This window comes from Pseudophryne corroboree, chromosome 1 (assembly GCF_028390025.1).
Source record: "Pseudophryne corroboree isolate aPseCor3 chromosome 1, aPseCor3.hap2, whole genome shotgun sequence".
Classification (NCBI taxonomy): Eukaryota; Metazoa; Chordata; class Amphibia; order Anura; family Myobatrachidae; genus Pseudophryne; species Pseudophryne corroboree.
In genome coordinates this window covers 24,006,456-24,033,405 of record NC_086444.1, presented here as the reverse complement: position 1 = coordinate 24,033,405, position 26,950 = coordinate 24,006,456, and the positions used below count along the sequence as shown (strand labels likewise).

The window sequence follows — 26,950 nt, the reverse complement described above, 5'->3', positions numbered from 1 at the left end:
GCCATCACCTGTGGTGAAACACCTTTCTTATCAATTAACTAGCTCACCACAGGTGATGGCAATCATACATTACCAGGAAAGTCCAGGAACAGAGCATTTTCTCCCTCATGGAGAGGGTCAGGTAGGCAAGTATGACTTGGAGATGATCTCCAAGTGCCACCTCTTCTTATAGCGTAAAATTGTAACAGGTTGCATAGACCCGTCTTATACCTCAATGCAAGACAGGTTGAATTAGTGTTCAACCCTGGTAGCTACCAGACTTGAGATACCATGTCGATCAACCATGATTATTTCAACGGGCCCTTTTCAGACTGCACATCAACGTGGATTTATGTGCAATAACCCAGATTTTTGTGGCGGACTGAAAGGGGTATTGCAATGAACCACAAGCCAGATAGATCAAGCAATAAACAAGGTTATTGATGAAGTGGAAAAGGGGTCTTACATGGTTTACTTAACCTAAATGCAAGTTTGGACATGCCTGGCCTATATTATGATAATATCTCTTCATCATAAAGACCAGGTCCTTAGTACGAAGAGAAAATAGACTCAACCCCTCCAGTCACCGCATGCAGCTCCATGCCTCCCCCCTCCCTCATCCCCTCCAGTCGCTGCATGTAGCTCCATGTCTCCCCCTCCTTCAGACCCTCCAGTCGCTGCGTGTAGCTCCATGCTTCCCCTTCCAGTCACCGAGTACAGCTCCATGCCTCCCCCTCCCTCATCCCCTCCAGTCGCTGCACGTAGCTCCATGCCTCCCCCTCCCTCATCCCCTCCAGTCACTGCGTGCAGCTCCATGCCTCCCCACTCTTATCCCCTCCAGTCGCTGCGTGTAGCTCCATGCTTCCCCTTCCAGTCACCGAGTGCAGCTCCATGCCTCCCCCATCCCCTCCAGTCGCTGCACATAGCTCCATGCCTCCCCCTCCTTCATCCACTCCAGTCACCGCGTACAGCTCCATGCCTCCCCACTCTTATCCCCTCCAGTCGCTGCCTGCGTGTAGCTCCATGCCTCCCCCATCCCCTCCAGTCGCTGCACATAGCTCCATGCCTCCCCCTCCTTCATCCACTCCAGTCACCGCGTACAGCTCCATGCCTCCCCACTCTTATCCCCTCCAGTCGCTGCCTGCGTGTAGCTCCATGCCTCCCCCATCCCCTCCAGTCGCTGCATGTAGCTCCATGCCTCCCCCTCCTTCATCCCCTCCAGTCACCGCGTACAGCTCCATGCCTCCCCACTCTTATCCCCTCCAGTCGCTGCACGTAGCTCCATGCCTCCCCACTCTTATCCCCTCCAGTCGCTGCCTGCGTGTAGCTCCATGCCTCCCCCGCCGTCATCCCCTCCAGTCGCTGCGTGTAGCTCCATGTCTCCCCCTCCTTCATCCCCTCCAGTCACCGCGTACAGCTCCATGCCTCCCCACTGTTATCCCCTCCAGTCGCTGCACGTAGCTCCATGCCTCCCCCTCCTTCATCCCCTCCAGTCACCGCGTACAGCTCCATGCCTCCCCACTCTTATCCCCTCCAGTCGCTGCTTGCGTGTAGCTCCATGCCTCCCCCGCCCTCATCCCCTCCTGTCGCTGCGTGTAGCTCCATGTCTCCCCCTCCCTCATCCCCTCCAGTCACTACGTGCAGCTCCATGCCTCCCCCTCCTCAGATCCTCCAGGCGCTGGGTGTAGCTCCATGCCTCCCCATCATCTCCTCCCGTCACCGCGTGCAGCCCCAGGCGTCACGTGGGCTGGGCGCGCTGACGTCACACGCTGTCAGGCGGAGGAAGGAGGAAGTGACACAAGATGGCTGCTGGCACCGGGGATCGGGCTGTGTAGGATCGGGGCGGCAGCGGGTGAGTGTCCGCACAGGGGCCTTCTCCTGTCAGTGTCTCCGGGAATTACGGGAGGTGCCGGGGGAAGCTCTGTGCGGGGTCCGGGGGTCCTGGTCTTGTGTGCCGCGTCTCTATCCGGCCTGCCCTCAGGTGTGTGACAGCCAGGGGCCGCGCCGGGGTGTCTGTGCCACGGGGACTGGCGGGCAGACATGGGGGGACTGAGTGGCTGTCAGGGGGAGACAGAGAGCGAGGCCTAGAGACTGGCGGTGTTCCGGGGCAGATGACATGTCTGCTAGGGGTTGTTACTGGGGAGTCGTGTGGGGAGCGGGTGTCATCGCTGAGGGGGTGACGGTGGGGGGAGCGGGTGTCATCGCTGGGGGGTGACAGTGGGGGGAGCGGGTGTCATCGCTGTGGGGGTGACAGTGGGGGGAGCGGGTGTCATCGCTGAGGAGGTGACAGTGGGGGGAGCGGGTGTCATCGATGAGGGGGTTGACAGTGGGGGGAGTGGGTGTCATCGCTGAGGGGGTGACAGTGGGGGGAGCGGGTGTCATCGCTGAGGGGGTGACGGTGGGGGGAGCGGGTGTCATCGCTGAGGGGGTGACGGTGGGGGGAGCGGGTGTCATCGCTGAGGGGGTGACGGTGGGGGGAGCGGGTGTCATCGCTGAGGGGGTGACGGTGGGGGGAGCGGGTGTCATCGCTGAGGGGGTGACGGTGGGGGGAGCGGGTGTCATCGCTGAGGGGGTGACGGTGGGGGGGGCGGGTGTCATCGCTGAGGGGGTGACAATGGGGGGAGCGGGTGTCATCGCTGAGGGGGTGACGGTGGGGGGAGCGGGTGTCATCGCTGAGGGGGTGACGGTGGGGGAAGCGGGTGTCATCGCTGAGGGGGTGACGGTGGGGGAAGCGGGTGTCATCGCTGGGGGGGGGTGACAGTGGGGGGAGCGGGTGTCATCGCTGAGGGGGTGACGGTGGGGGGAGTGGGTGTCATCGCTGAGGGGGGAGTGGGTGTCATCGCTGAGGGGGGAGTGGGTGTCATCGCTGAGGGGGGAGCGGGTGTCATCGCTGGGGGGGTGACAGTGGGGGGAGCGGGTGTCATCGCTGAGGGGGTGACGGTGGGGGGAGCGGGGTGTCATCGCTGAGGGGGTGACGGTGGGGGGAGCGGGTGTCATCGCTGAGGGGGGAGCGGGTGTCATCGCTGGGGGGGTGACAGTGGGGGGAGCGGGTGTCATCGCTGTGGGGGGAGCGGGTATCATCGCTGAGGGGGTGACGGTGGGGGGAGCAGGTGTCATTGCTGAGGGGGTGACGGTGGGGGGAGCGGGTATCATCGCTGAGGGGGTGACGGTGGGGGGAGCAGGTGTCATCGCTGAGGGGGTGACGGTGGGGGGAGCGGGTGTCATCGCTGAGTGGGTGACGGTGGGGGGAGTGGGTGTCATCGCTGGGGGGGGTGACGGGGGGAGCGGGTGTCATCGCTGAGGGGGTGACTGGGGGCAGCGGGTGTCATCGCTGAGGGGAGTGCGGGTGTCATCGCTGAGGGGGTGACAGTGGGGGGAGCGGGTGTCATAGCTGAGGGGGTGACGGTGGGGGGAGCGGGTATCATCGCTGAGGGGGGTAGCGGGTATCATCGCTGAAGGGGTGACGGGGGGAGCGGGTATCATCGCTGGGGGGGTGACGGTGGGGGGAGTGGGTGTCATCGCTGGGGGGGTGACAGTGGGGGGAGCGGGTGTCATCGCTGAGGGGGTGACGGTGGGGGGAGCGGGTGTCATCGCTGAGGGGGTGACGGGCAGCGGGTGTCATCGCTGAGGGGGGTGCGGGTGTCATCGCTGAGGGGGGAGCGGGTGTCATCGCTGAGGGGGTGACAGTGGGGGGAGCGGGTGTCATCGCTGAGGGGGTGACAGTGGGGGGAGCGGGTGTCATCGCTGAGGGGGTGACGGTGGGGGGAGCGGGTGTCATCGCTGAGGGGGTGACGGTGGGGGGAGCGGGTGTCATCGCAGAGGGGTGACGGTGGGGGCAGTGGGTGTCATCGCTGAGGTGGTGACGGTGGGGGGAGCGGTGTCATCGCTGAGGAGGTGGGGGGAGCGGGTGTCATCGCTGAGGAGGTGACGGTGGGAGGAGCGGGTGTCATCGCTGAGGAGGTGACGGTGGGGGGAGCGGGTGTCATCGCTGAGGGCTATCCGCAGGGTGCTCTGTAGCGCAGGGAAGTTTGATGTTGTCACATAGGAGTGACAGCCGGCGGCCCCTCGCCCTGTAGCTGAGGGTGTGTGCTGGGTGATGTAGCAGAGTACATCTCCTGATATTTACCCCGGAGGACTGTGTCACACTCGTGATTTTTCATCTGATGTGTGTTTTTGTTGTGCAGGAAAATGTGGTTTTGTCATTCCAGTATAAATATGACTGTGACGTCATCCTCTCCCACAATCATACTTCTGTGACCAATCATTCCTGCCACTCGCCTCTCTGCATAGGGGAGATCTGGCGTAGCCACGCCACCAGGATCTCCTCAGCAGCTCTCACACGTTCCATGAGGAGTTCAGTCACATTCATATAGAAAGTGAAACCCCCTTTCATGCCCTGAGTTCAGCACCTGTAATCTAGCTCAGAGGTTCCTCTAGGCACCCTTACAATCCAGATTATAAGGCTATTAATTAGTACTTCAATCAATTGGATTTAACCATCTGTTGTCACCCATGGATATCCCTATAACCTGACCTGTTAGGGTGCCTTGTGGATCGAGTATGGGAACCACTGATCTAGCTGCGTATACATAACAGACTTTAGCCCAGTGCTCCTGATAAGAGAACGGATTCGGTCTGTGATTGGTCATTATCAGTCCTCGTGTGACAGAGTGACGTTAGCCTAGATATCTCCGCTCCGGCTTATTACATGGCTGCTCAGTCTCATATTTCCTTGGGGTTTAGTGATTTATTTAGTTTTATCAGGGCAGCATTTCCTGCTGGTAATATACTCACTGTAACCGTGCAGGGAACAATGTGTTTTTTCCTATTTATTTTAGTTTTCTCATAGTTTTTGCAGAGTGGAATGACGCACATAGTATAGCAGGGGTCCCTCTCTTTAACAGCTGATGAAAAGCACTAAAGCGGCAGCAAAAGAGCTTAGGCCAGAGTTTCCCAGACTCCACCATTACAGACCATGTTTTAAGGATAGTCCTGCTTGAGCACAGGTTGACTCAAGCATGGATATCCTTAAGACATGTACTGTAGTGGATGCGTTTGGGAAACCCTAGCTTAGGCACAAGAAGCTCTTTGCTGAAGTCAGGCCCTTGCCACAAGAGAGTAAAACCCCGCAGGGTCCACCGGTTTCACATGTTTTCCCCACACCCCATACAGGTGCGCAGGGAAACTTGCGATGTGAGCACTGTTGTAAGTTGGAATAGGCGCACCGCCGTACATTGCAGCGATGTCCAGATGACATGGGATTATGTAACTCGTCAGTCATTGTATTCCCTGTTCCTCTCCTGTCCCCAGCTGGAGGTCTGGTTCACTCCTCTCTGCGACATTAAATATTTAAACCCATACTATTAATAATTAATGTTGTGTTACAGTGAGGTGGTGTTCTGTTCCTTTAAGCTGTGCGCTCCTGTTGCCTTGTGTGTAAACGTCCGTCCTGTGTTCTATACAGAAGTGAGAGGTTCCAGCACGTGCGGATGAGGGTGGTGATTTTTATCTAGAACACTATGCACTGATCCTAAATCTGTGATGTCTCGGTCAGGTCGGAAGCCGGGTCCCGCGTTTAAGCAGCCTTGCCTGCCCTGGATAAGGATTATACCTGAGAAGCAGAGTAGCGTGATGAATGAACATGCCAGATTACATTACAGTCTGCCAGTGGGAGTGCGTCAGCCCAGGGCGGCCCTCACTAGTGCAATGAGGAGTGTATTGTGGCAGACATATGAAGTCTGTACAGTCACACACATGCAGTGTTCTGTTCTAATTTGTTTATTACGTTAACATGGCATCACCCTGTAGCTAATCTGGCATTGGCGAGTTCCCTGGTGAGCGTTCTATGGTAGGATACGATTGTATAGCTCTTATTATATTGTGCTGTTACACTATAAAGAAAGCAGACATGGCAGCTCCAACAGTTTATAGATTTATAATGTAATGCCTAGACCTAAAGAGCCCCACTTACCTCACTTTCCATGGTATTATCAGCTGTGTATATCATGATCATCCTTTATGCAGAAGGTGCCAGCCCATTACGCAGAGTGAATCCCCAGCACACTACAAAGCTGCCATTCTGTTTTATACATAGAATACGGAAGTCTTAGTTACAGTCACTTACAGATCTGCAATAATCCATCTCCTGTGTCGCTGTGCTGCTGAGCAGGTAATGCCAGTAACAGTATTTCATGTCACAAATTGAGATCTAACTACCCTTGAGGTATTACCATAACCTCCACAGTGCACTACTAAGTCCAGCAGTCTCAGTGAGCATTGCAATTTAAGTAACGATCAACTGAGCTTGCAATCTAATAGGTTGTATAAAAACGTCAGTCAGTATGAGATCATAGGCCATGCACCTCGGCAAAGCCATGCGGCACTGCAGGGGTTCCGGTATGAAAGGTCGACACATGAAAAGGTCGACATGAGTTTTTTTAACTTTTTTTGGTGTCGTTTTTTGCATAAAGTGACTGGGAACCCCAATTAGTGCACCGCGTCCCCACGCATGGCTCGCTTCGCTCGCCATGCTTCGGGCATGGTGCCTTCGCTCCGCTACCGCTTCGTTTGGCACAGATTACCGTTCCAGTCGTAGTCCACGTGGATCGTAAAGTATGGAAAAGTTCCCCAAAAGAAAAAAAAAGTTAAAAAAACGCATGTCGACCTTTTCACGTGTCGACCTTTCATGTCGACCATTTTCATGTGTCGTCCATGTCGACCATGTCAATGTCGACCAATAGTGGTCGACCTAATGACTGTCGACCATAACATGGTCGACCATGTGAACGGATACCCACTGCAGGTGGGTGGTAGGTGTAGCGTGCTGTGTGTTTTAGCTTTGAGAAGGGTGTGTCCACAATTTAAATTGCAGTGTACAGGTACAGTAAGTACACTGTGTACAGTTGTGGGTCGCGTGCACAAGCAGCCAGTACTTACCCTGGCTGCACAAATAATAATGGAACGGCCGGTACAAAGTGAGGGTATCATATATGTCAGTTCTGATGCTCTCCTGGAACGTCACATGACTCTGTTGTGTGATATTGATGACTTTGGGGGTCATTCTGACCCGCTCGCTGCTTTTTATCGCAGCCAATCGAACGGGTACCCACTGCGCATGCTCCGGAGCCATAGTGCGCCGGCACATGCCAGAAGGCCGTAGCTGGGCTGTGATCGCTTCTGCCTGATTGACAGTCGGAGGCGGGAGGGGGCGAAACGGCGGCGTTTGTCCGCCGTTTCGTGGGCGCGGTCCGCCCAAAGCAGGCGTGGCCGGACCAAATGGGGGGCGGGCCGCAGCGGCTGCGTGACGTCACACGCTGCCGCCGGGGAGCGAGGAGTAGCTCCCGGCCAGCGTGCTAAAGCTGCGTTGGTCGGGAGCTACTCTTGAAGTGCAAAGGCATCGCCGCTGTGCAATGCCTTTGCACTTCTGCGAGGGGGGGGCACTGACATGCGGGGCGGGAGAGCCCTGTGCTGGGCGTCCGTCCCCCCCCCCCCCGCATGTCAGTGGTCGTAACGCACAGCTATGATCATCTCGGACTGAGGGCCTTTGTGCACTGTTAACATTGTAAAGCTTAAAGAATGGCACAATATAATTAGACACACGGGTTATACTACAGTAGGTCCACATCGGAACCAAACACATCCGTTACGCAGGATACCACAGACTATACACAGGAAAAAAAACCACCCGGAAAGAAACCCCACACTCGTCCTGCATACAGTAGGTTCATCCTATATCGCAAATGGTAACCCTAAAAAGAAGACGCATGAAAGAAGTCCACGAGAAAATGATACATGGAAATAACTCTGCTGTCATAATGTAATTACCATGTGGGTGTTCCTCATAGAACCCCCACAGGCGGAGGTGGTAGATTGTACTGTTATAGTGTCTATTTCCCAACGTGATAAAATGTTATATTATTATTGTGACTTATTAACAAGATGCTACTAAATCCCATGGGGGGGTTAGAAAGGCTGGGGCATTCTGTAACGCGCATCGCTATCGCTGGTGCTAGATTGGCCTGCATGCAGGCTCAATCTATCAGGTCGCTCACTTCACCCGCTGGGTGAAATGAGCGGCCCCCCGTCTCCCCCCGCATGCTCAGCACACCGCTCTGTGCTGAGTGGGGGGGAGAGATGTGTGCTGAGCTTTTCGCTCAGCACACATCTCTCCCCAAATCGGGCCGTGAATACGGCCCTTAAGTCCGACTGCCCTGCCTCAATTAATCCTATTAAAGGCCAAGATAAAGATGGCTCTATCTGTATGTACATATATTTCATTGCAGTCACTATTCACATGAAAGGTGTTGCTGTAAGCGTTCAGGTACAAAATTCCGTGTAAGAGCTTTCACATGACTCGGTGAAGAGTCCCTGCAGTGTTTACATTGTCACTCTGTACTTTGTGAGCCAGATCATTCCTACAATGATTCATATCCCAAAATCTCCCCTGTGCATTCTCGAATAACCAGATTCCTGTAAAGCACCTTTTGCCCTGCTCGTACAAATGCACATTCACCTAGAGCAGAATTCCATTCTTTGTCGTGCCCAATCTCCAATCTAAAGTGATGGGGGGGGGGGGGAATGAGCAATTGTGCTGTTCTATCGTGCCCAGAGAGGTCGAGCTTAGCTGCGTAAAGCACCTAAACCAGACCTAAGTAATGGGCGCGGCGCGAAAAGTCGCATTTGGGCGGCCAAACAGGTCACCTTTTTTTTTCCCCAGCTCGCTGCCCATAGGGGGGGTGTGAGCAATGCCAGCGTCGTCAGCTGATTGTGAACGAATGGAGCTACAATTGAATAGCTATGTTCAGCACCATCTTCTGGAATTGAATTTCATCCCTAGTGTCTATACCAGAGGTTCCCAAACTGTGTGCTGTGGCTCCCTGGGGTGCCTCGGGACACTTGCAGGGGTGCCCTGGGTTGGTGGTCCAGGACCAATTCAAATTATTCATGGTCAATATAATAGGCAAAACCAGCGCTGGTGGCTGCCAGTCATAAAATATGTGGCCAAACAGAAGCAAATCTTGTCCCTCACCACACAACTGACCCTAAGGATGACATATAAACGCGATCTACTTAATGTAATATTTCTTTCTAAATTTCTCAAGAAGAAATTTTTGGCCTAGGTGTGCCGTGAAAAAAATTCTGATATTCTAGGGTGCCGTGATTCAAAAAAGTTTGGAAACCACTGGTCTATACAGTTCTAGATGACCGGTGTGTCGGAGACGCTGCGAGAGAAGTAGCGTACCATTAAGTTTTGCGTCTTATTCGCAGACGCACTAAAACACCACTCTGTGTACAATAGATGCTGGGCTGTAACTTTTACCGCACAGGAATTAGATTTAAAAACATAAAAGTCGCAGATGAAGCGCAGCGTAACTTGGCGTGAAGAAAACCCTCATCAGAGCGCTTCTTACACAGATGTACAAATGTCACACCAAATTGTTCAGTGTAATCTAGCAGTGAAGTTCGGTGGCTCCCAGTTGTAATACTTATACAAATAAGATGCAAATTTAGAGCCATCTGGCGCACTGAGAAGGGCAGTTTGGCGCGACGCCAGCAACAATGAATGCGGACGCGTCTGTAACATCGTGTTTATATCGTTGGAAGTTAGAAAGGGATACTGTCAGAATCTCGTTACTCATGGAATAACCTGTTCTGTTCCTAATTAGCCACACCTTATGTTGTGACAGTTATGTTATACAATGAGCAAGCCATGTGGTGACCCCTAGACGCCATCAGACAGGACCCTGTGTGTAGATAGGTGATACAGTGTATATCTACGTAGTGTTCACTCTAGAATCCGGGCAGGGCGCCGGACCTAGAGGGGCACGAGCGTGTGCTGCGAAAAGGCGGCGTGGCCACGCAAAATAGGGGGCGGAGTCATTACGTGTAATAAAAGTGGGCTGTTCAGCCCACAGACGTAAAAAAAGGGGGCGTTGGGCGGCGTCACTGTTGAGGGTGTGCTCAGCACCTACGGAGGTGCTGTGCTTCCCCCAAGCGCGCTCTCAGCGTGAATGGATGCCGCGCGCATGCGCACGGCATCTTGACACGCTGGGAGGGCAGGAAGCGGGCGGCTGTTTTAGCAGGGCGCCGCAGAAAGGGCAGGGCGGGTTTTGCCCTTAAAAAATCAGGCAGGGCGCTGCGCCCTGCTAAAACAGCCTAGTGTGAACACTACTACAGATAGGAATTGCAGTATTTGCCCAAGCGGAGCATGACCGCATGCTTGTAGCAGGTAACGCACAGCAGGGATTTTAGGCATAGGCGTATCTCACTCTGTGGCATCACAAGTCACAAACACACACTAACCTGCTACATAGACTGTGCGACTGTGCTGCACTCACTCTGCGACATCACCATCCAGTCACACACTAACCTGCTACATTGACTGTGTGATTACACTATGATCACTCTGTGACATCACCATCCAATCACACACTAACCTGCTACATAGACTGTGTGACTGCTATGTTTTCTCTATGTGACATCACCATCCAGTCACTCACTAACCTGCTACATAGACTGTGTGACTGCTATGTTTTCTCTATGTGACATCACCATCCAGTCACTCACTAACCTGCTACATAGACAGTGTGACTGCTATGTTTTCTCTCTGTGACATCACCATCCAATCACACTCTAACCTGCTACATAGACTGTGTGACTGTGCTGTGACATCATCCAATCACACACTAACCTGCTACGTACTGTAGACTGTGTGGCTGTCACTCTGTGACATCATAATCCAGTCACACACTTCGCAGCTACATACACCATGTGACTGCGCTGCGCTCACTCTGTGACATCACTATCCAATCGTACAATAGAAATGCAGATTGATCTCCCTTTGCGCTCCCCCTGGATGCAGGCAGGTGGCTGGATCACAGAAGGAACACCCACTTCCAACAAATAAGTATAGAATTAAAGAGATTGGTGACGAGCCTCTTGCGCTCCCAGGTGAATTACGGCAATCTCGCACAACGATCAATGAATATGGATCTGGCACAAGGAAATTTATGGAGACGATCTTGCATATTAGTTCAGTCCCGCATACACATAATCAGGGCTTAAAGTGGTCCTGGAGAGGTGGTGGTACTCATTTACCCCTCACCTACACCCCCCTTCCCCCCCACCCTCACATTAAGCAGGGCCAGTGCTAGTGTTTTCGGCAACTCCTCCAAGCTAAAAATTAGTGCCCTACTTCCCATACATTATAAAGGGACATTGATATCACAAAGAAGCAGCGTGGTCACAAAATAGTACCCCCTGGTTCATATTACACATAGTAATGCCCCTTATTCAGGTTACATCACTCAGTAGTGCCCTTTATTCACATTGCACTACACAATGGTACCCTCTGTACATGTTATGCCACACAGTAGTGCCTCTTAGATACAATGCCCACAGTAGTGCCCCTTATACACAATTCCCACAGTAGTAGTGCCCCTTACACATAATGCCCACCGTTGTAGTGCCCCTTACACATAATGATCGCAGTAGTACCGCTTATACACATAATGCCCACAATAGTAGTGCCGCTGATGCACAATTCCCACAGTAGTAGTACCCCTTACACATAATGCCCACCGTTGTAGTGCCCCTTACACATAATGATCGCAGTAGTACCGCTTATACACATAATGCCCACAATAGTAGTGCCGCTGATACACAATTCCCACAGTAGTAGTACCCCTTACACATAATGCCCACCGTTGTAGTGCCCCTTACACATAATGATCGCAGTAGTACCGCTTATACACATAATGCCCACAATAGTAGTGCCGCTGATACACAATTCCCACAGTAGTAGTACCCCTTACACATAATGCCCACCGTTGTAGTGCCCCTTACACATAATGATCGCAGTAGTACCGCTTATACACATAATGCCCACAGCGTGCCGCTGATACACAATTCCCACAGTAGTAGTACCCCTTACACATAATGATCGCAGTAGTACCGCTTATACACATAATGCCCACAGCGTGCCGCTTATTCACATTTCTGCATCTGTCACTCCAGCAGCTCACCGCCTGTGTCCCTGTAGAAGCTCCATGCCCTGTATCCCTCCAGCAGCTTTCCCACCACTCTTGTCCCTCCAGCCCCCTCTCATCTTGTCTTCAAAACGCAAAGAGCCTGCTCCTCTTCATGGGCCGTCTTGACTTAAGCAGCGGTGACTGTATGACATCACATACGTCATGTCAGAAAATTATCCACTGGGACCTGAGGAGGGGATGAATGCTGTCCAACAGACACGGCGTGTGTGAGTACCAAGAGGGGTGGGCTGTAAATGGAGGAGAACCATGGAGCCACCAGGACCTGAGGAAGGGTGAGGTGGCTGCAGCTCATCAGTAACTCTAGCACCGCCTGCATCATCTATTGGTGTAGGTGATGGGGCAGGATTTTCTGTTAGAACTACTGTGCAGGGCAATGGAGGAGGTGGAACTAGTTCCCCCTACCATTACATGTGGTGGAACTCCGTTCCCCCTCGTCCATCCCCACTTTAACCCCTGCACATAATGGTTTCTTTAAACTTGACCCTCAAAATCAAAAATGGACTTACATTAGATTTCACTCTCGCGTTCATATAATGGTTTCTTTTTCCTCCTTTCAGAAGTTGTCCTCTCCGACACGCAAGCAGTTGATTTTTTTTTTTTTTTTATTTTTTTTTTTAAATTCATAAATAATTTATTTAAAAAACAAAAAAAGCCCTGATTGCGGCAACAGAATTTCAGGGAACAGTAAAAACATATAGACGCCAGTGTACGGATAATTCAATAGTCTCACTTCAGCCGGGTCCTTTCAGGAAGCTAGGTGCTGGCAAACCTCTGCAGCGGTAATCACCCCACTTCTCCCTTCCTTTCACGGCCCCCGAGCGGACGTCTGGACATCTGGCGGGTGGACTGCTTGTGTGTCGGAGAGGAGGAAAATAAACCATTATATGCACGCAAGAGTGAAATCTAATGTAAGTCCATTTCTGATTTTGAGGCTGAAGTTTAAAGAAACCTTTATGTGTATGCGGGACTGAACTAATATGTAAGTTCGTCTCATTAAATTTCCTTGTGCCAGATCCGTATTCATAGATCGGTGTGTGAGACTGCCGTAATTCACCTGGGAGCGCAAGAGGCTGGTCACCAATTTCATCACTATCCAATCACACACTAACCTGCTACATAGACTATAGGATCAGGACTAGATGGGACATTACCGTTAATCTGGAAGGCTACATGTGACCCTCTTAGAGGCTACCATCTGTGCGTTGCTCGGCCCCCGTGCGCCGTCTGTGCGTTGCTCGGCCCCCGTGCGCCGTCTGTGCGTTGCTCGGCCCCCGTGCGCCGTCTGTGCGTTGCTCGTACACTGGCTGTTTCAGTACTTACCCCTTTTCAGACATAGGTGACGGACCAGATTATTTCTGGTCGTCACCAGTCATCTCCAAGCACTACTATGGCAGCCAATTAGACCAATTTATGCATGACCCGGGAAAAACGCTGGTACCGAGCAGGGTCACGGTCCCAGGTCACCCAACCAGGGTTGGGTCTGTTCACACATAGCCGAGCCCCAGGAAACACCCGGGTATTTGGTGCGTGTGGGAAAGGGCTGGTGCTGAGGATAATATGGTGCTTTGTCTGCATCTGGTTCCTCTTCTGCTGAGCAGAGCAGTAATCCTGCCGCAGTGTTACACAAATCACTCAGATTAACCGGATATCCGTCTGACATAGACCTTACACCGTGTCTTGTCTGTCAGGAGGCAATCAGTGGTGTCATGACCTTCTGCTGCCAGTGACTCCCTATCCTGCTAGTCTCACCCCTGCCCTGATACCACACCCCTGACACACAATGATCCCTATACACAGGTCACCCTGATCCCTATACACAGGTCACCCTGATACACACTGATCCCTATACACAGGTCACCCTGATACACACTGATCCCTATACACAGGTCACCCTGATCCCTATACACAGGTCACCCTGATGCACACTGATCCCTATACACAGGTCACCCTGATGCACACTGATCCCTATACACAGGTCACCCTGATACACACTGATCCCTATACACAGGTCACCCTGATCCCTATACACAGGTCACCCTGATACACACTGATCCCTATACACAGGTCACCCTGATACACACTGATCCCTATACACAGGTCACCCTGATGCGCACTGATCCCTATACACAGGTCACCCTGATGCACACTGATCCCTATACACAGGTCACCCTGATACACACACTATCCCTATACACAGGTCACCCTGATACACACACTATCCCTATACACAGGTCACACTGATACACACTGATCCCTATACACAGGTCACACCAATATTACACACCTAATACACAGTGATCCCTATACACAGTTCACCCTGATACACACTGGTCCCTATACACAGGTCACACTGATATCACACACCTGATACACACTGATCCCTATACACAGGTCACACTGATATCACACACCTGATGCACACTGATCCCTATACACAGGTCACACCGATATCACACCCCTGATACACACTGATCCCTATACACAGGTCACACTGATATCACACACCTGATACACACTGATCACTATACACAGGTCACCCTGATACACACTCTATCCCTATACACAGGTCACACTGATACACACTGGTCCCTATACACAGGTCACACTGATATCACACACCTGATGCACACTGATCCCTATACACAGGTCACACTAATATCCCACCCCTGATACACACTCTATCCCTATACACAGGTCACACTGATAGCCCAACCCTGATACACACTGATCCCTATACACAGGTCACCCTGATACACACTCTATCCCTATACACAGGTCACACTGATAGCCCAACCCTGATACACACTGATCCCTATACACAGGTCACCCTGATGCACACTGATTCCTATACACAGGTCACCCTGATCCCTATACACAGGTCACCCTGATCCACACTGATCCCTATACACAGGTCACCCTGATACACACACTATCCCTATACACAGGTCACCCTGATACACACACTATCCCTATACACAGGTCACACTGATACACACACTATCCCTATACACGGGTCACACCAATATTACACACCTAATACACAGTGATCCCTATACACACTGATCCCTATACACAGGTCACACCGATATCACACCCCTGATACACACTGATCACTATACACAGGTCACACTGATATCACACACCTGATACACACTGATCCCTATACACAGGTCACCCTGATACACACTGATCCCTATACACAGGTCACCCTGATCCCTATACACAGGTCACCCTGATGCACACTGATCCCTATACACAGGTCACCCTGATACACACTGATCCCTATACACAGGTCACCCTGATGCGCACTGATCCCTATACACAGGTCACCCTGATGCGCACTGATCCCTATACACAGGTCACCCTGATGCGCACTGATCCCTATACACAGGTCACCCTGATGCACACTGATCCCTATACACAGGTCACCCTGATACACACACTATCCCTATACACAGGTCACCCTGATACACACACTATCCCTATACACAGGTCACACTGATACACACACTATCCCTATACACAGGTCACACCAATATTACACACCTAATACACAGTGATCCCTATACACAGTTCACCCTGATACACACTGATCCCTATACACAGGTCACACCGATATCACACCCCTGATACACACTGATCCCTATACACAGGTCACACTGATATCACACACCTGATACACACTGATCCCTATACACAGGTCACACCGATATCACACCCCTGATACACACTGATCCCTATACACAGGTCACACTGATATCACACACCTGATACACACTGATCCCTATACACAGGTCACACTGATATCACACACCTGATGCACACTGATCCCTATACACAGGTCACACTGATATCACACACCTGATGCACACTGGTCCCTATACACAGGTCACTGATATTACACACCTGATACACACTGGTCCCTATACACAGGTCACACCGATATTACACCCCTGATACACACTGATCCCTATACACAGGTCACACTGATATCACACACCTGATGCACACTGATCCCTATACACAGGTCACACTGATATCACACACCTGATACACACTGATCCCTATACACAGGTCACACCGATATCACACCCCTGATACACACTGATCCCTATACACAGGTCACACTAATATCACACACCTGATACACACTGATCACTATACACAGGTCACACTAATATCCCACCCCTGATACACACTGATCCCTATACACAGGTCACCCTGATACACACTCTATCCCTATACACAGGTCACACTGATAGCCCAACCCTGATACACACTGATCCCTATACACAGGTCACCCTGATACACACACTATCCCTATACACAGGTCACCCTGATCCCTATACACAGGTCACCCTGATCCCTATACACAGGTCACCCTGATCCCTATACACAGGTCACCCTGATCCCTATACACAGGTCACCCTGATCCCTATACACAGGTCACCCTGATCCACACTGATCCCTATACACAGGTCACCCTGATACACACACTATCCCTATACACAGGTCACCCTGATACACACACTATCCCTATACACAGGTCACACTGATACACACACTATCCCTATACACGGGTCACACCAATATTACACACCTAATACACAGTGATCCCTATACACAGGTCACACTAATATCACACACCTGATACACACTGATCCCTATACACAGGTCACACTGATATCACACACCTGATGCACACTGATCCCTATACACAGGTCACACTGATATCACACACCTGATACACACTGATCCCTATACACAGGTCACACCGATATCACACCCCTGATACACACTGATCCCTATACACAGGTCACACTAATATCACACACCTGATACACACTGATCACTATACACAGGTCACACTGATACACACTGGTCCCTATACACAGGTCACACTGATATCACACACCTGATGCACACTGATCCCTATACACAGGTCACACTAATATCCCACCCCTGATACACACTGATCCCTATACACAGGTCACCCTGATACACACTCTATCCCTATACACAGGTCACACTGATAGCCCAACCCTGATACACACTGATCTCTATACACAGGTCACACCAATATTACACACCTAATACACAGTGATCCCTATACACAGTTCACCCTGATACACACTGGTCCCAATACACAGGTCACACTGATATCACACACCTGTTGCACACTGATCCCTATACACAGGTCACACCGATATCACACCCCTGATACACACTGATCACTATACACAGGTCACACTGATATCCTTCCCCTAACACAAACTGATCCCTATACACAGGTCACCCTGATAACCCACCCCTGATACACACTGATTCCTATAAACAGGTCACAGTGATATCACACACCTGACACACACCGATCCTTATACACAGGTCACCCTGATATATACTGATCCCTATATACAGGTCACACTTGTTTTTCACTCTTCATTGTCAGAGAAATGCTGCAACATGGCAGAGTGTTGAACATTAGGCGACTGTAAGTAGTAATTAGCAATGACTGCACCCATACCACGCCAGGGACACGATCCCTGCAACACTCCCTGAAGGACATGGAGTAAAGGGCCCCATACATCTGTCAGCCATTTCCTTTATCGGCGACCATCGATCCGTCGGTGAAAGTGGGAAATTGTTAAAAATCCTCCATTTACTGATCCCTATTGAACATTCCTGCGGTCCCGGATGAAAAATGGTGACAATGAGTGGCGGGTTAAGGGTTGTGTAGTTTGTAGGTCGGCACCACTAAACATCACAGGTGCTATGTGGACAGAAGACGTGGTGTGTTCCCATGGCCTGTACACACTAGGGGCAGACGTGGTGGGCGTCCTCGTCATGTACACAGCTGAAGGACTGCCTATACATTTGTGCTCTCATAGCTTTACATTGGTTGTTGTAGTGTTTCTTTGCCGACTGTCTCCACCCGTCACTGATTACTGTGCGCTGCACTGTTTTATGTAATGGTGGTTTTCATTAGAATCCCGGCTTTCTCTACACAAATGCAGTTATATTTGTCTTTTCTTACAGACTCTAAATGGCTTCTAGGAAGTCCACGTCAGATATACATGGTAAGACTATATAACATGAACGATTGCACAGTTCGTAATAATGACCTAGTTTAGGTGGTCATTCCGAGTTGTTCGCTCGCTAGCAGTTTTTAGCAGCCGTGCAAACGCTATGCCGCCTCCCACTGGGAGTGTATTTTAGCTTAGCAGAAGTGCGAACGAAAGGATCGCAGAGCGGCTACAAAATAATTTTGTGCAGTTTCAGAGTAGCTTCAGACCTACTCAGCGCTTGCGATGACTTCAGACTGTTCAGTTCCTGTTTTGACGTCACAAACACGCCCTGCGTTCGCTCAGCCACGCCTGCGTTTTTCCGCACACTCCCTGAAAACGGTCAGTTGACACCCAGAAACGCCCTCTTCATGTCAATCACTCTGCGGCCAGCAGTGCGACTGAAAAGCTTTGCTGGACCCTGTGTGAAACTACATCATTCGTTGTAATAGTACGTTGTGCGTGCGCATTGCGCCGCATGCGCAGAAGTGCGTTTTTTTTGCCTCATTGCTGCACAGCGAACTAATGCAGCTAGCGATCAACTCAGAATGACCTCCTTAGGCCAAGCCCTTCCTCGCATAATTACTTCATTTCCCAGATATAATACTTTTGTCTTTACTCTGAAAAATGTATATTCAAAAACAAAAAAATTAAACTAATTTTTATGCTTGGATGGATCTTTTCCATAGAACCTGGCCCCTAGCAGGTCTTTGGTGATGTACCAGTTGCATACATAGATCTGTAATGGAAAGCTGTCCTCATACAGATGATAATCATTGTGACGTTATCTGTCATTCAGTGTTGCTGCGTCTTCTCCCCCAGGGCCCTTCAGTTACCTAGAGGACGTCCCCTTCAAGATCGGCGAGAAGTTTAGAGTGCCGGATAAAGTTGGCTTGCCTGTTGGGTTCTGTGTGCCGGACATCAGCCAGATAATTGGCGAGGTTCAGGTGAGTGTCTCTAGCCAGGATTACACTGTATCTGCTGTTTGTGGAATGGTTAACGCTGCTCAATGGAGAGTATCGCCGCTTGCACATCCACGTAATGCCATACAAGTGATCTCTTTTGCCGCTTGCACATCCACATAATGACATACAAGGGATCTCTCTTGCTGCTTGCGCATCCACATAATGACATACAAGGGATCTCTTTCTCCGCTTGCACATCCACGTAATGACATACAAGGGATCTCTTTTGCCGCTTGCACATCCACATAATGACATACAAAGGATCTCTTTTGCTGCTTGCGCATCCACATAATGACATACAAGGGATCTCTTTTGCCGCTTGCGCATCCACATAATGACATACAAGGGATCTCTTTCTCCGCTTGCACATCCACGTAATGACATACAAGGGATCTTTCTCCGCTTGCACATCCACATAATGACATACAAGGGATCTCTTTTGCCGCTTGCGCATCCACATAATTACATACAAGGGATCTCTTTTGCCGCTTGCGCATCCACATAATGACATACAAGGGATCTCTTTTGCCGCTTGCACATCCACATAATGACATACAAGGGATCTCTTTCGCCACTTGCACATCCACGTAATGACATACAAGGGATCTCTTTCTCCGCTTGCACATCCACATAATGACATACAAGGGATCTCTTTCGCCGCTTGCGCATCCACATAATTACATACAAGGGATCTCTTTTGCCGCTTGCGCATTCACATAATGACATACAAGGGATCTCTTTTGCCGCTTGCACATCCACATAATGACATACAAGGGATCTCTTTTGCCGCTTGCGCATCCACATAATTACATACAAGGGATCTCTTTCGCCGCTTGCGCATCCACATAATGACATACAAGGGATCTCTTTTGCCGCTTGCGCATCCACATAATTACATACAAGGGATCTCTTTTGCCGCTTGCGCATCCACATAATGACATACAAGGGATCTCTTTTGCCGCTTGCGCATCCACATAATTACATACAAGGGATCTTTCTCCGCTTGCACATCCACATAATGACATACAAGGGATCTCTTTCGCCGCTTGCGCATCCACATAATGACATACAAGGGATCTCTTTCTCCGCTTGCACATCCACATAATGACATACAAGGGATCTCTTTTGCCGCTTGCACATCCACATAATGACATACAAGGGATCTCTTTTGCCGCTTGCACATCCACATAATTACATACAAGGGATCTCTTTTGCCGCTTGCACATCCACATAATGACATACAAGGGATCTCTTGCTGCTTGCACATCCACATAATGACATACAAGGGATCTCTTTTGCCGCTTGCACATCCACATAATGACATACAAGGGATCTCTTTTGCCGCTTGCACATCTACATAATGACATACAAGGGATCTCTTTCTCCGCTTGCACATCCACATAATGACATACAAGGGATCTCTTTTGCCGCTTGCGCATCCACATAATGACATACAAGGGATCTCTTTTGCCGCTTGCGCATCCACATAATGACATACAAAGGATCTCTTTTGCCGCTTGCACATCCACGTAATGACATACAAAGGATCTCTTTCTCCGCTTGCACATCCACATGACATACAAGGGATCTCTTTTGCCGCTTGCACATCCACATAATGACATACAAGGGATCTCTTTCGCCGCTTGCGCATCCACATAATTACATACAAGGGATCTCTTTTGCCGCTTGCGCATTCACATAATGACATACAAGGGATCTCTTTTGCCGCTTGCACATCCACATAATGACATACAAGGGATCTCTTTTGCCGCTTGCGCATCCACATAATTACATACAAGGGATCTCTTTCGCCGCTTGCGCATCCACATAATGACATACAAGGGATCTCTTTTGCCGCTTGCGCATCCACATAATTACATACAAGGGATCTCTTTTGCCGCTTGCGCATCCACATAATGACATACAAGGGATCTCTTTTGCCGCTTGCGCATCCACATAATTACATACAAGGGATCTTTCTCCGCTTGCACATCCACATAATGACATACAAGGGATCTCTTTCGCCGCTTGCGCATCCACATAATGACATACAAGGGATCTCTTTCTCCGCTTGCACATCCACATAATGACATACAAGGGATCTCTTTTGCCGCTTGCACATCCACATAATGACATACAAGGGATCTCTTTTGCCGCTTGCACATCCACATAATTACATACAAGGGATCTCTTTTGCCGCTTGCACATCCACATAATGACATACAAGGGATCTCTTGCTGCTTGCACATCCACATAATGACATACAAGGGATCTCTTTTGCCGCTTGCACATCCACATAATGACATACAAGGGATCTCTTTTGCCGCTTGCACATCTACATAATGACATACAAGGGATCTCTTTCTCCGCTTGCACATCCACATAATGACATACAAGGGATCTCTTTTGCCGCTTGCGCATCCACATAATGACATACAAGGGATCTCTTTTGCCGCTTGCGCATCCACATAATGACATACAAAGGATCTCTTTTGCCGCTTGCACATCCACGTAATGACATACAAGGGATCTCTTTCTCCGCTTGCACATCCACATGACATACAAGGGATCTCTTTTGCCGCTTGCACATCCACATAATGACATACAAGGGATCTCTTTCGCCGCTTGCGCATCCACATAATGACATACAAGGGATCTCTTTCTCCGCTTGCACATTCTCATTATGCCATACAAGGGATCTCTCTGAGTTTGGAGCATACACAGTAAAGCACTGACACATAGCAAGTGGATTTAAGTATTAAAGTTCAGCGACTCCAGTCATGGCTGTCACAGGTGCTCTGCTGAGTCCCCGTCAGCTCTTAAGCATATTCTTTTTCTCTAACGTCCTAAGTGGATGCTGGGGACTCCGTCAGGACCATGGGGAATAGCGGCTCCGCAGGAGACAGGGCACAAAAAGTAAGCTTTTAGGATCACATGGTGTGTACTGGCTCCTCCCCCTATGACCCTCCTCCAAGCCTCAGTTAGGTTTTTGTGCCCGTCCGAGCAGGGTGCAATCTAGGTGGCTCTCCTAAAGAGCTGCTTAGAAAAAGTTTTTTAGGTTTTTTATTTTCAGTGAGTCCTGCTGGCAACAGGCTCACTGCATCGAGGGACTTAGGGGAGAGAATTTCAACTCACCTGCGTGCAGGATGGATTGGATTCTTAGGCTACTGGACACCATTAGCTCCAGAGGGAGTCGGAACACAGGTCTCACCCTGGGGTTCGTCCCGGAGCCGCGCCGCCGACCCCCCTTACAGATGCTGAAGATTGAAGGTCCGGAAACAGGCGGCAGAAGGCTCTTCAGTCTTCATGAAGGTAGCGCACAGCACTTCAGCTGTGCGCCATTGTTGTCACACACTTCACACCAGACGGTCACGGAGGGTGCAGGGCGCTGCTGGGGGCGCCCTGGGCAGTAATATATATTACCTTTTATGGCAAAAGAATACATCACATATAGCCATTAAGGCTATATGTATGTATTTAACCCATGCCAAATGTCTAAAACTCCGGGAGAAAAGGCCGCCGGAATAGGGGGCGGGGCTTATTCTCCTCAGCACACAGCGCCATTTCCCTGCTCGGCTCCGCTGTGAGGAAGGCTCCCAGGACTCTCCCCTGCACTGCACTACAGAAACAGGGTAAAACAGAGAGGGGGGGCATATTTTGGCGATATTTTTATATATTTAAGCGGCTATAAGGAACAACACTTATATAGGGTTGTTCCCATATATATTATAGCGCTTGGGTGTGTGCTGGCAAACTCTCCCTCTGTCTCCCCAAAGGGCTAGTGGGGTCCTGTCTTCGATAAGAGCATTCCCTGTGTGTCTGCTGTGTGTCGGTACGTGTGTGTCGACATGTATGAGGACGATGTTGGCGTGGAGGCAGAGCAATTGCCGATAATGGTGATGTCACCCCCAGGGAGTCGACACCGGAATGGATGGCTTTGTTTATGGAATTACGTGATAATGTCAGCACATTACAAAAATCAGTTGACGACATGAGACGGCCGGCAAACCAGTTAGTACCAGCCCAGGCGTCTCAGACACCGTCAGGGGCTGTAAAGCGCCCTTTACCTCAGTCGGTCGACACAGACCCAGACACAGACACTGAATCTAGTGTCGACGGTGATGAAACAAACGTATTTTCAAGTAGGGCCACACGTTATATGATCACGGCAATGAAGGAGGCTTTGCATATCTCTGATACTACAAGTACCACAAAAAGGGGTATTATGTGGGGGGTGAAAAAACTACCTGTAGTTTTTCCTGAATCAGAGGAATTAAATGATGTATGTGATGAAGCGTGGGTTAACCCAGATAGAAAAGTGCTAATTTCAAAAAAGTTATTAGCATTATACCCTTTCCCGCCAGAGGTTAGGGCGCGCTGGGAAACACCCCCTAGGGTGGATAAGGCGCTAACACGCTTATCAAAACAAGTGGCGTTACCGTCTCCTGATACGGCCGCCCTCAAGGATCCAACTGATAGGAGGCTGGAAACTACCCTGAAAAGTATATACACACATACTGGTGTTATACTGCGACCAGCCATCGCCTCAGCCTGGATGTGCAGTGCTGGGGTCGTCTGGTTGGATTCCCTGACTGAAAATATTGATACCCTGGATAGGGACAGTATTTTATTGACTATAGAGCAATTAAAGGATGCTTTCCTTTATATGCGAGATGCGCAGAGAGATATTTGCACTCTGGCATCGAGAGTAAATGCGATGTCCATATCTGCCAGAAGGAGTTTATGGACGCGACAGTGGTCAGGTGATGCGGATTCCAAACGACATATGGAAGTATTGCCGTATAAAGGGGAGGAATTATTTGGGGTCGGTCTATCGGATCTGGTGGCTACGGCAACTGCCGGAAAATCCACTTTTTTACCTCAGACCCCCTCCCAACAGAAAAAGACACCGTCTTTTCAGCCGCAGTCCTTTCGTTCCTATAAGAACAAGCGGACAAAAGGACAGTCATATCTGCCTCGGGGCAGAGGAAGGGGTAAGAGAGGGCAGCAAGCAGCCCCTGCCCAGGAACAGAAGCCCTCCCAGGGTTCTGCAAAGCCCTCAGCATGACGCTGGGGCCTTACAAGCGGACTCAGGAACGGTGGGGGGTCGACTCAAGAATTTCAGCGCACAGTGGGCTTGCTCACAGGTGGACCCCTGGATTCTACAGGTAGTATCTCAGGGTTACAGGTTGGAATTCGAGAAGTCTCCCCCTCGCCGGTTCCTAAAGTCTGCTTTGCCAACGTCTCCCTCGGACAGGGCGACGGTATTGGAAGCCATTCACAAGCTGTTTGCTCAGCAGGTGATAGTCAAGGTACCCCTCCTACAACAGGGAAAGGGGTATTACTCCACGCTATTTGTGGTACCGAAGCCGGACGGCTCGGTAAGACCTATTCTAAATCTCAAATCTTTGAACCTGTACATACAAAAATTCAAGTTCAAGATGGAGTCACTCAGAGCAGTGATAGCGAATCTGGAAGAAGGGGACTTTATGGTGTCCCTGGACATAAAGAACGCTTACCTGCATGTCCCAATTTGCCCTTCACATCAAGGGTACCTCAGGTTCGTGGTGCAAAACTGTCATTATCAGTTTCAGACGCTGCCGTTTGGATTGTCCACGGCACCTCGGGTCTTCACTAAGGTAATGGCCGAAATGATGATCCTTCTCCGAAGAAGAGGCGTATTAATTATCCCTTACTTGGACGATCTCCTGATAAGGGCAAGATCCAGAGAACAGCTGGAAGACGGAGTAGCACTAACCCAACTAGTGCTGCAACAACACGGGTGGATTCTGAATTTTCCAAAATCTCAGTTGACCCCGACGACACGTCTGCTGTTCCTGGGAATGATTCTGGACACGGTTCAGAAAAAGGTGTTTCTTCCGGAGGAGAAAGCCAGGGAGTTATCCGAACTTGTCAGGAACCTCCTAAAACCAGGGACAGTGTCTGTGCATCAATGCACAAGAGTCCTGGGAAAGATGGTGGCTTCTTACGAAGCGATTCCATTCGGCAGATTCCACGCACAAACTTTTCAGTGGGATCTGCTGGACAAATGGTCCGGATCGCATCTGCAGATGCATCAGCGGATAACCTTATCGCCACGGACAAGGGTGTCTCTTCTGTGGTGGTTGCAGAGTGCTCATCTGTTAGAGGGCCGCAGATTCGGCATACAGGACTGGGTCCTGGTGACCACGGATGCCAGTCTGAGAGGCTGGGGAGCGGTCACACAAGGAAGAAACTTCCAGGGAGTATGGTCAAGCCTGGAGATGTCTCTTCACATAAATATACTGGAGCTAAGAGCGATTTACAATGCTCTAAGTCTGGCAAAACCCCTGCTTCAGGGTCAGCCGGTGTTGATCCAGTCGGACAACATCACGGCAGTCGCCCACGTAAACAGACAGGGCGGCACAAGAAGCAGGACAGCAATGGCAGAAGCTGCAAGGATTCTTCGCTGGGCGGAAGATCATGTGATAGCACTGTCAGCAGTATTCATTCCGGGAGTGGACAACTGGGAAGCGGACTTCCTCAGCAGACACGATCTACACCCGGGAGAGTGGGGACTTCATCCAGAAGTCTTCCACATGATTGTGAACCGTTGGGAAAAACCAATGGTGGATATGATAGCGTCCCGCCTCAACAAAAAACTGGACAGGTATTGCGCCAGGTCAAGAGATCCTCAGGCAATAGCTGTGGACGCTCTGGTAACACCGTGGGTGTTCCAGTCAGTGTATGTGTTCCCTCCTCTGCCTCTCATACCAAAAGTACTGAGAATTATACGGCAAAAGGGAGTAAGAACGATACTAGTGGCTCCGGATTGGCCAAGAAGAACTTGGTACCCGGAACTTCAAGAGATGCTCACGGAGGATCCGTGGCCTCTACCTCTAAGACGGGACCTGCTTCAGCAGGGACCGTGTCTATTCCAAGACTTACCGCGGCTGCGTTTGACGGCATGGCGGTTGAACGCCGAATTCTAAAGGAAAAAGGCATTCCGGAAGAGGTCATTCCTACACTGGTAAAGGCCAGGAAGGAGGTGACTGCACAACATTATCACCGCATTTGGAGGAAATATGTTGCGTGGTGTGAGGCCAGGAAGGCCCCCACGGAGGAATTTCAACTGGGTCGATTCCTACATTTCCTGCAAACAGGATTGTCTATGGGCCTCAAATTGGGGTCCATTAAGGTTCAAATTTCGGCCCTGTCGATTTTCTTCCAAAAAGAATTGGCTTCAGTTCCTGAAGTCCAGACTTTTGTAAAAGGAGTACTACATATACAGCCCCCGGTTGTGCCCCCAGTGGCACCGTGGGATCTTAATGTAGTCTTGGATTTTCTAAAATCCCATTGGTTTGAGCCGCTCAAATCGGTGGAGATGAAGTATCTTACATGGAAAGTAACCATGCTACTGGCCCTGGCTTCAGCCAGGAGAGTATCAGAATTGGCGGCTTTATCATATAAGAGCCCATATCTGATTTTCCATACGGACAGGGCAGAACTGCGGACGCGTCCTCATTTTCTGCCTAAGGTGGTGTCAGCGTTTCACCTGAACCAGCCTATTGTGGTGCCTGCGGCTACTAACGAGTTGGAGGATTCCAAGTTGTTGGACGTGGTCCGGGCATTGAAAATATATATTTCAAGAACGGCTGGAGTCAGAAAGTCTGACTCACTGCTTATATTGTATGCACCCAACAAGATGGGTGCTCCTGCTTCTAAGCAGACGATTGCTCGTTGGATTTGTAGCACAATTCAACTTGCACATTCTGTGGCAGGCTTGCCACAACCTAAATCTGTCAAGGCCCATTCCACAAGGAAAGTGGGCTCATCCTGGGCGGCTGCCCGGGGAGTCTCGGCATTACAACTCTGCCGAGCTGCTACTTGGTCAGGGGCAAACACGTTTGCAAAA

General features: G+C 50.4%; 1 protein-coding gene across 1 annotated transcript in view; it reads left to right on the top strand.

Annotated features, from left to right (window-relative positions):
• Positions 1-1,672: 1,672 nt before the first annotated feature.
• The window catches only part of UBAP1 (ubiquitin associated protein 1), a 42,949-nt gene continuing 17,671 nt past the window's right edge, over positions 1,673-26,950 (top strand). Inside the window, exons 1-3 of the mRNA XM_063957825.1 lie at positions 1,673-1,831; positions 18,066-18,106; positions 18,914-19,038. Of these exons, the coding sequence (XP_063813895.1) occupies positions 18,073-18,106; positions 18,914-19,038 (159 nt within the window). The 5' untranslated portion in view covers positions 1,673-1,831; positions 18,066-18,072. The remainder of the gene's footprint in view (positions 1,832-18,065; positions 18,107-18,913; positions 19,039-26,950) is intronic.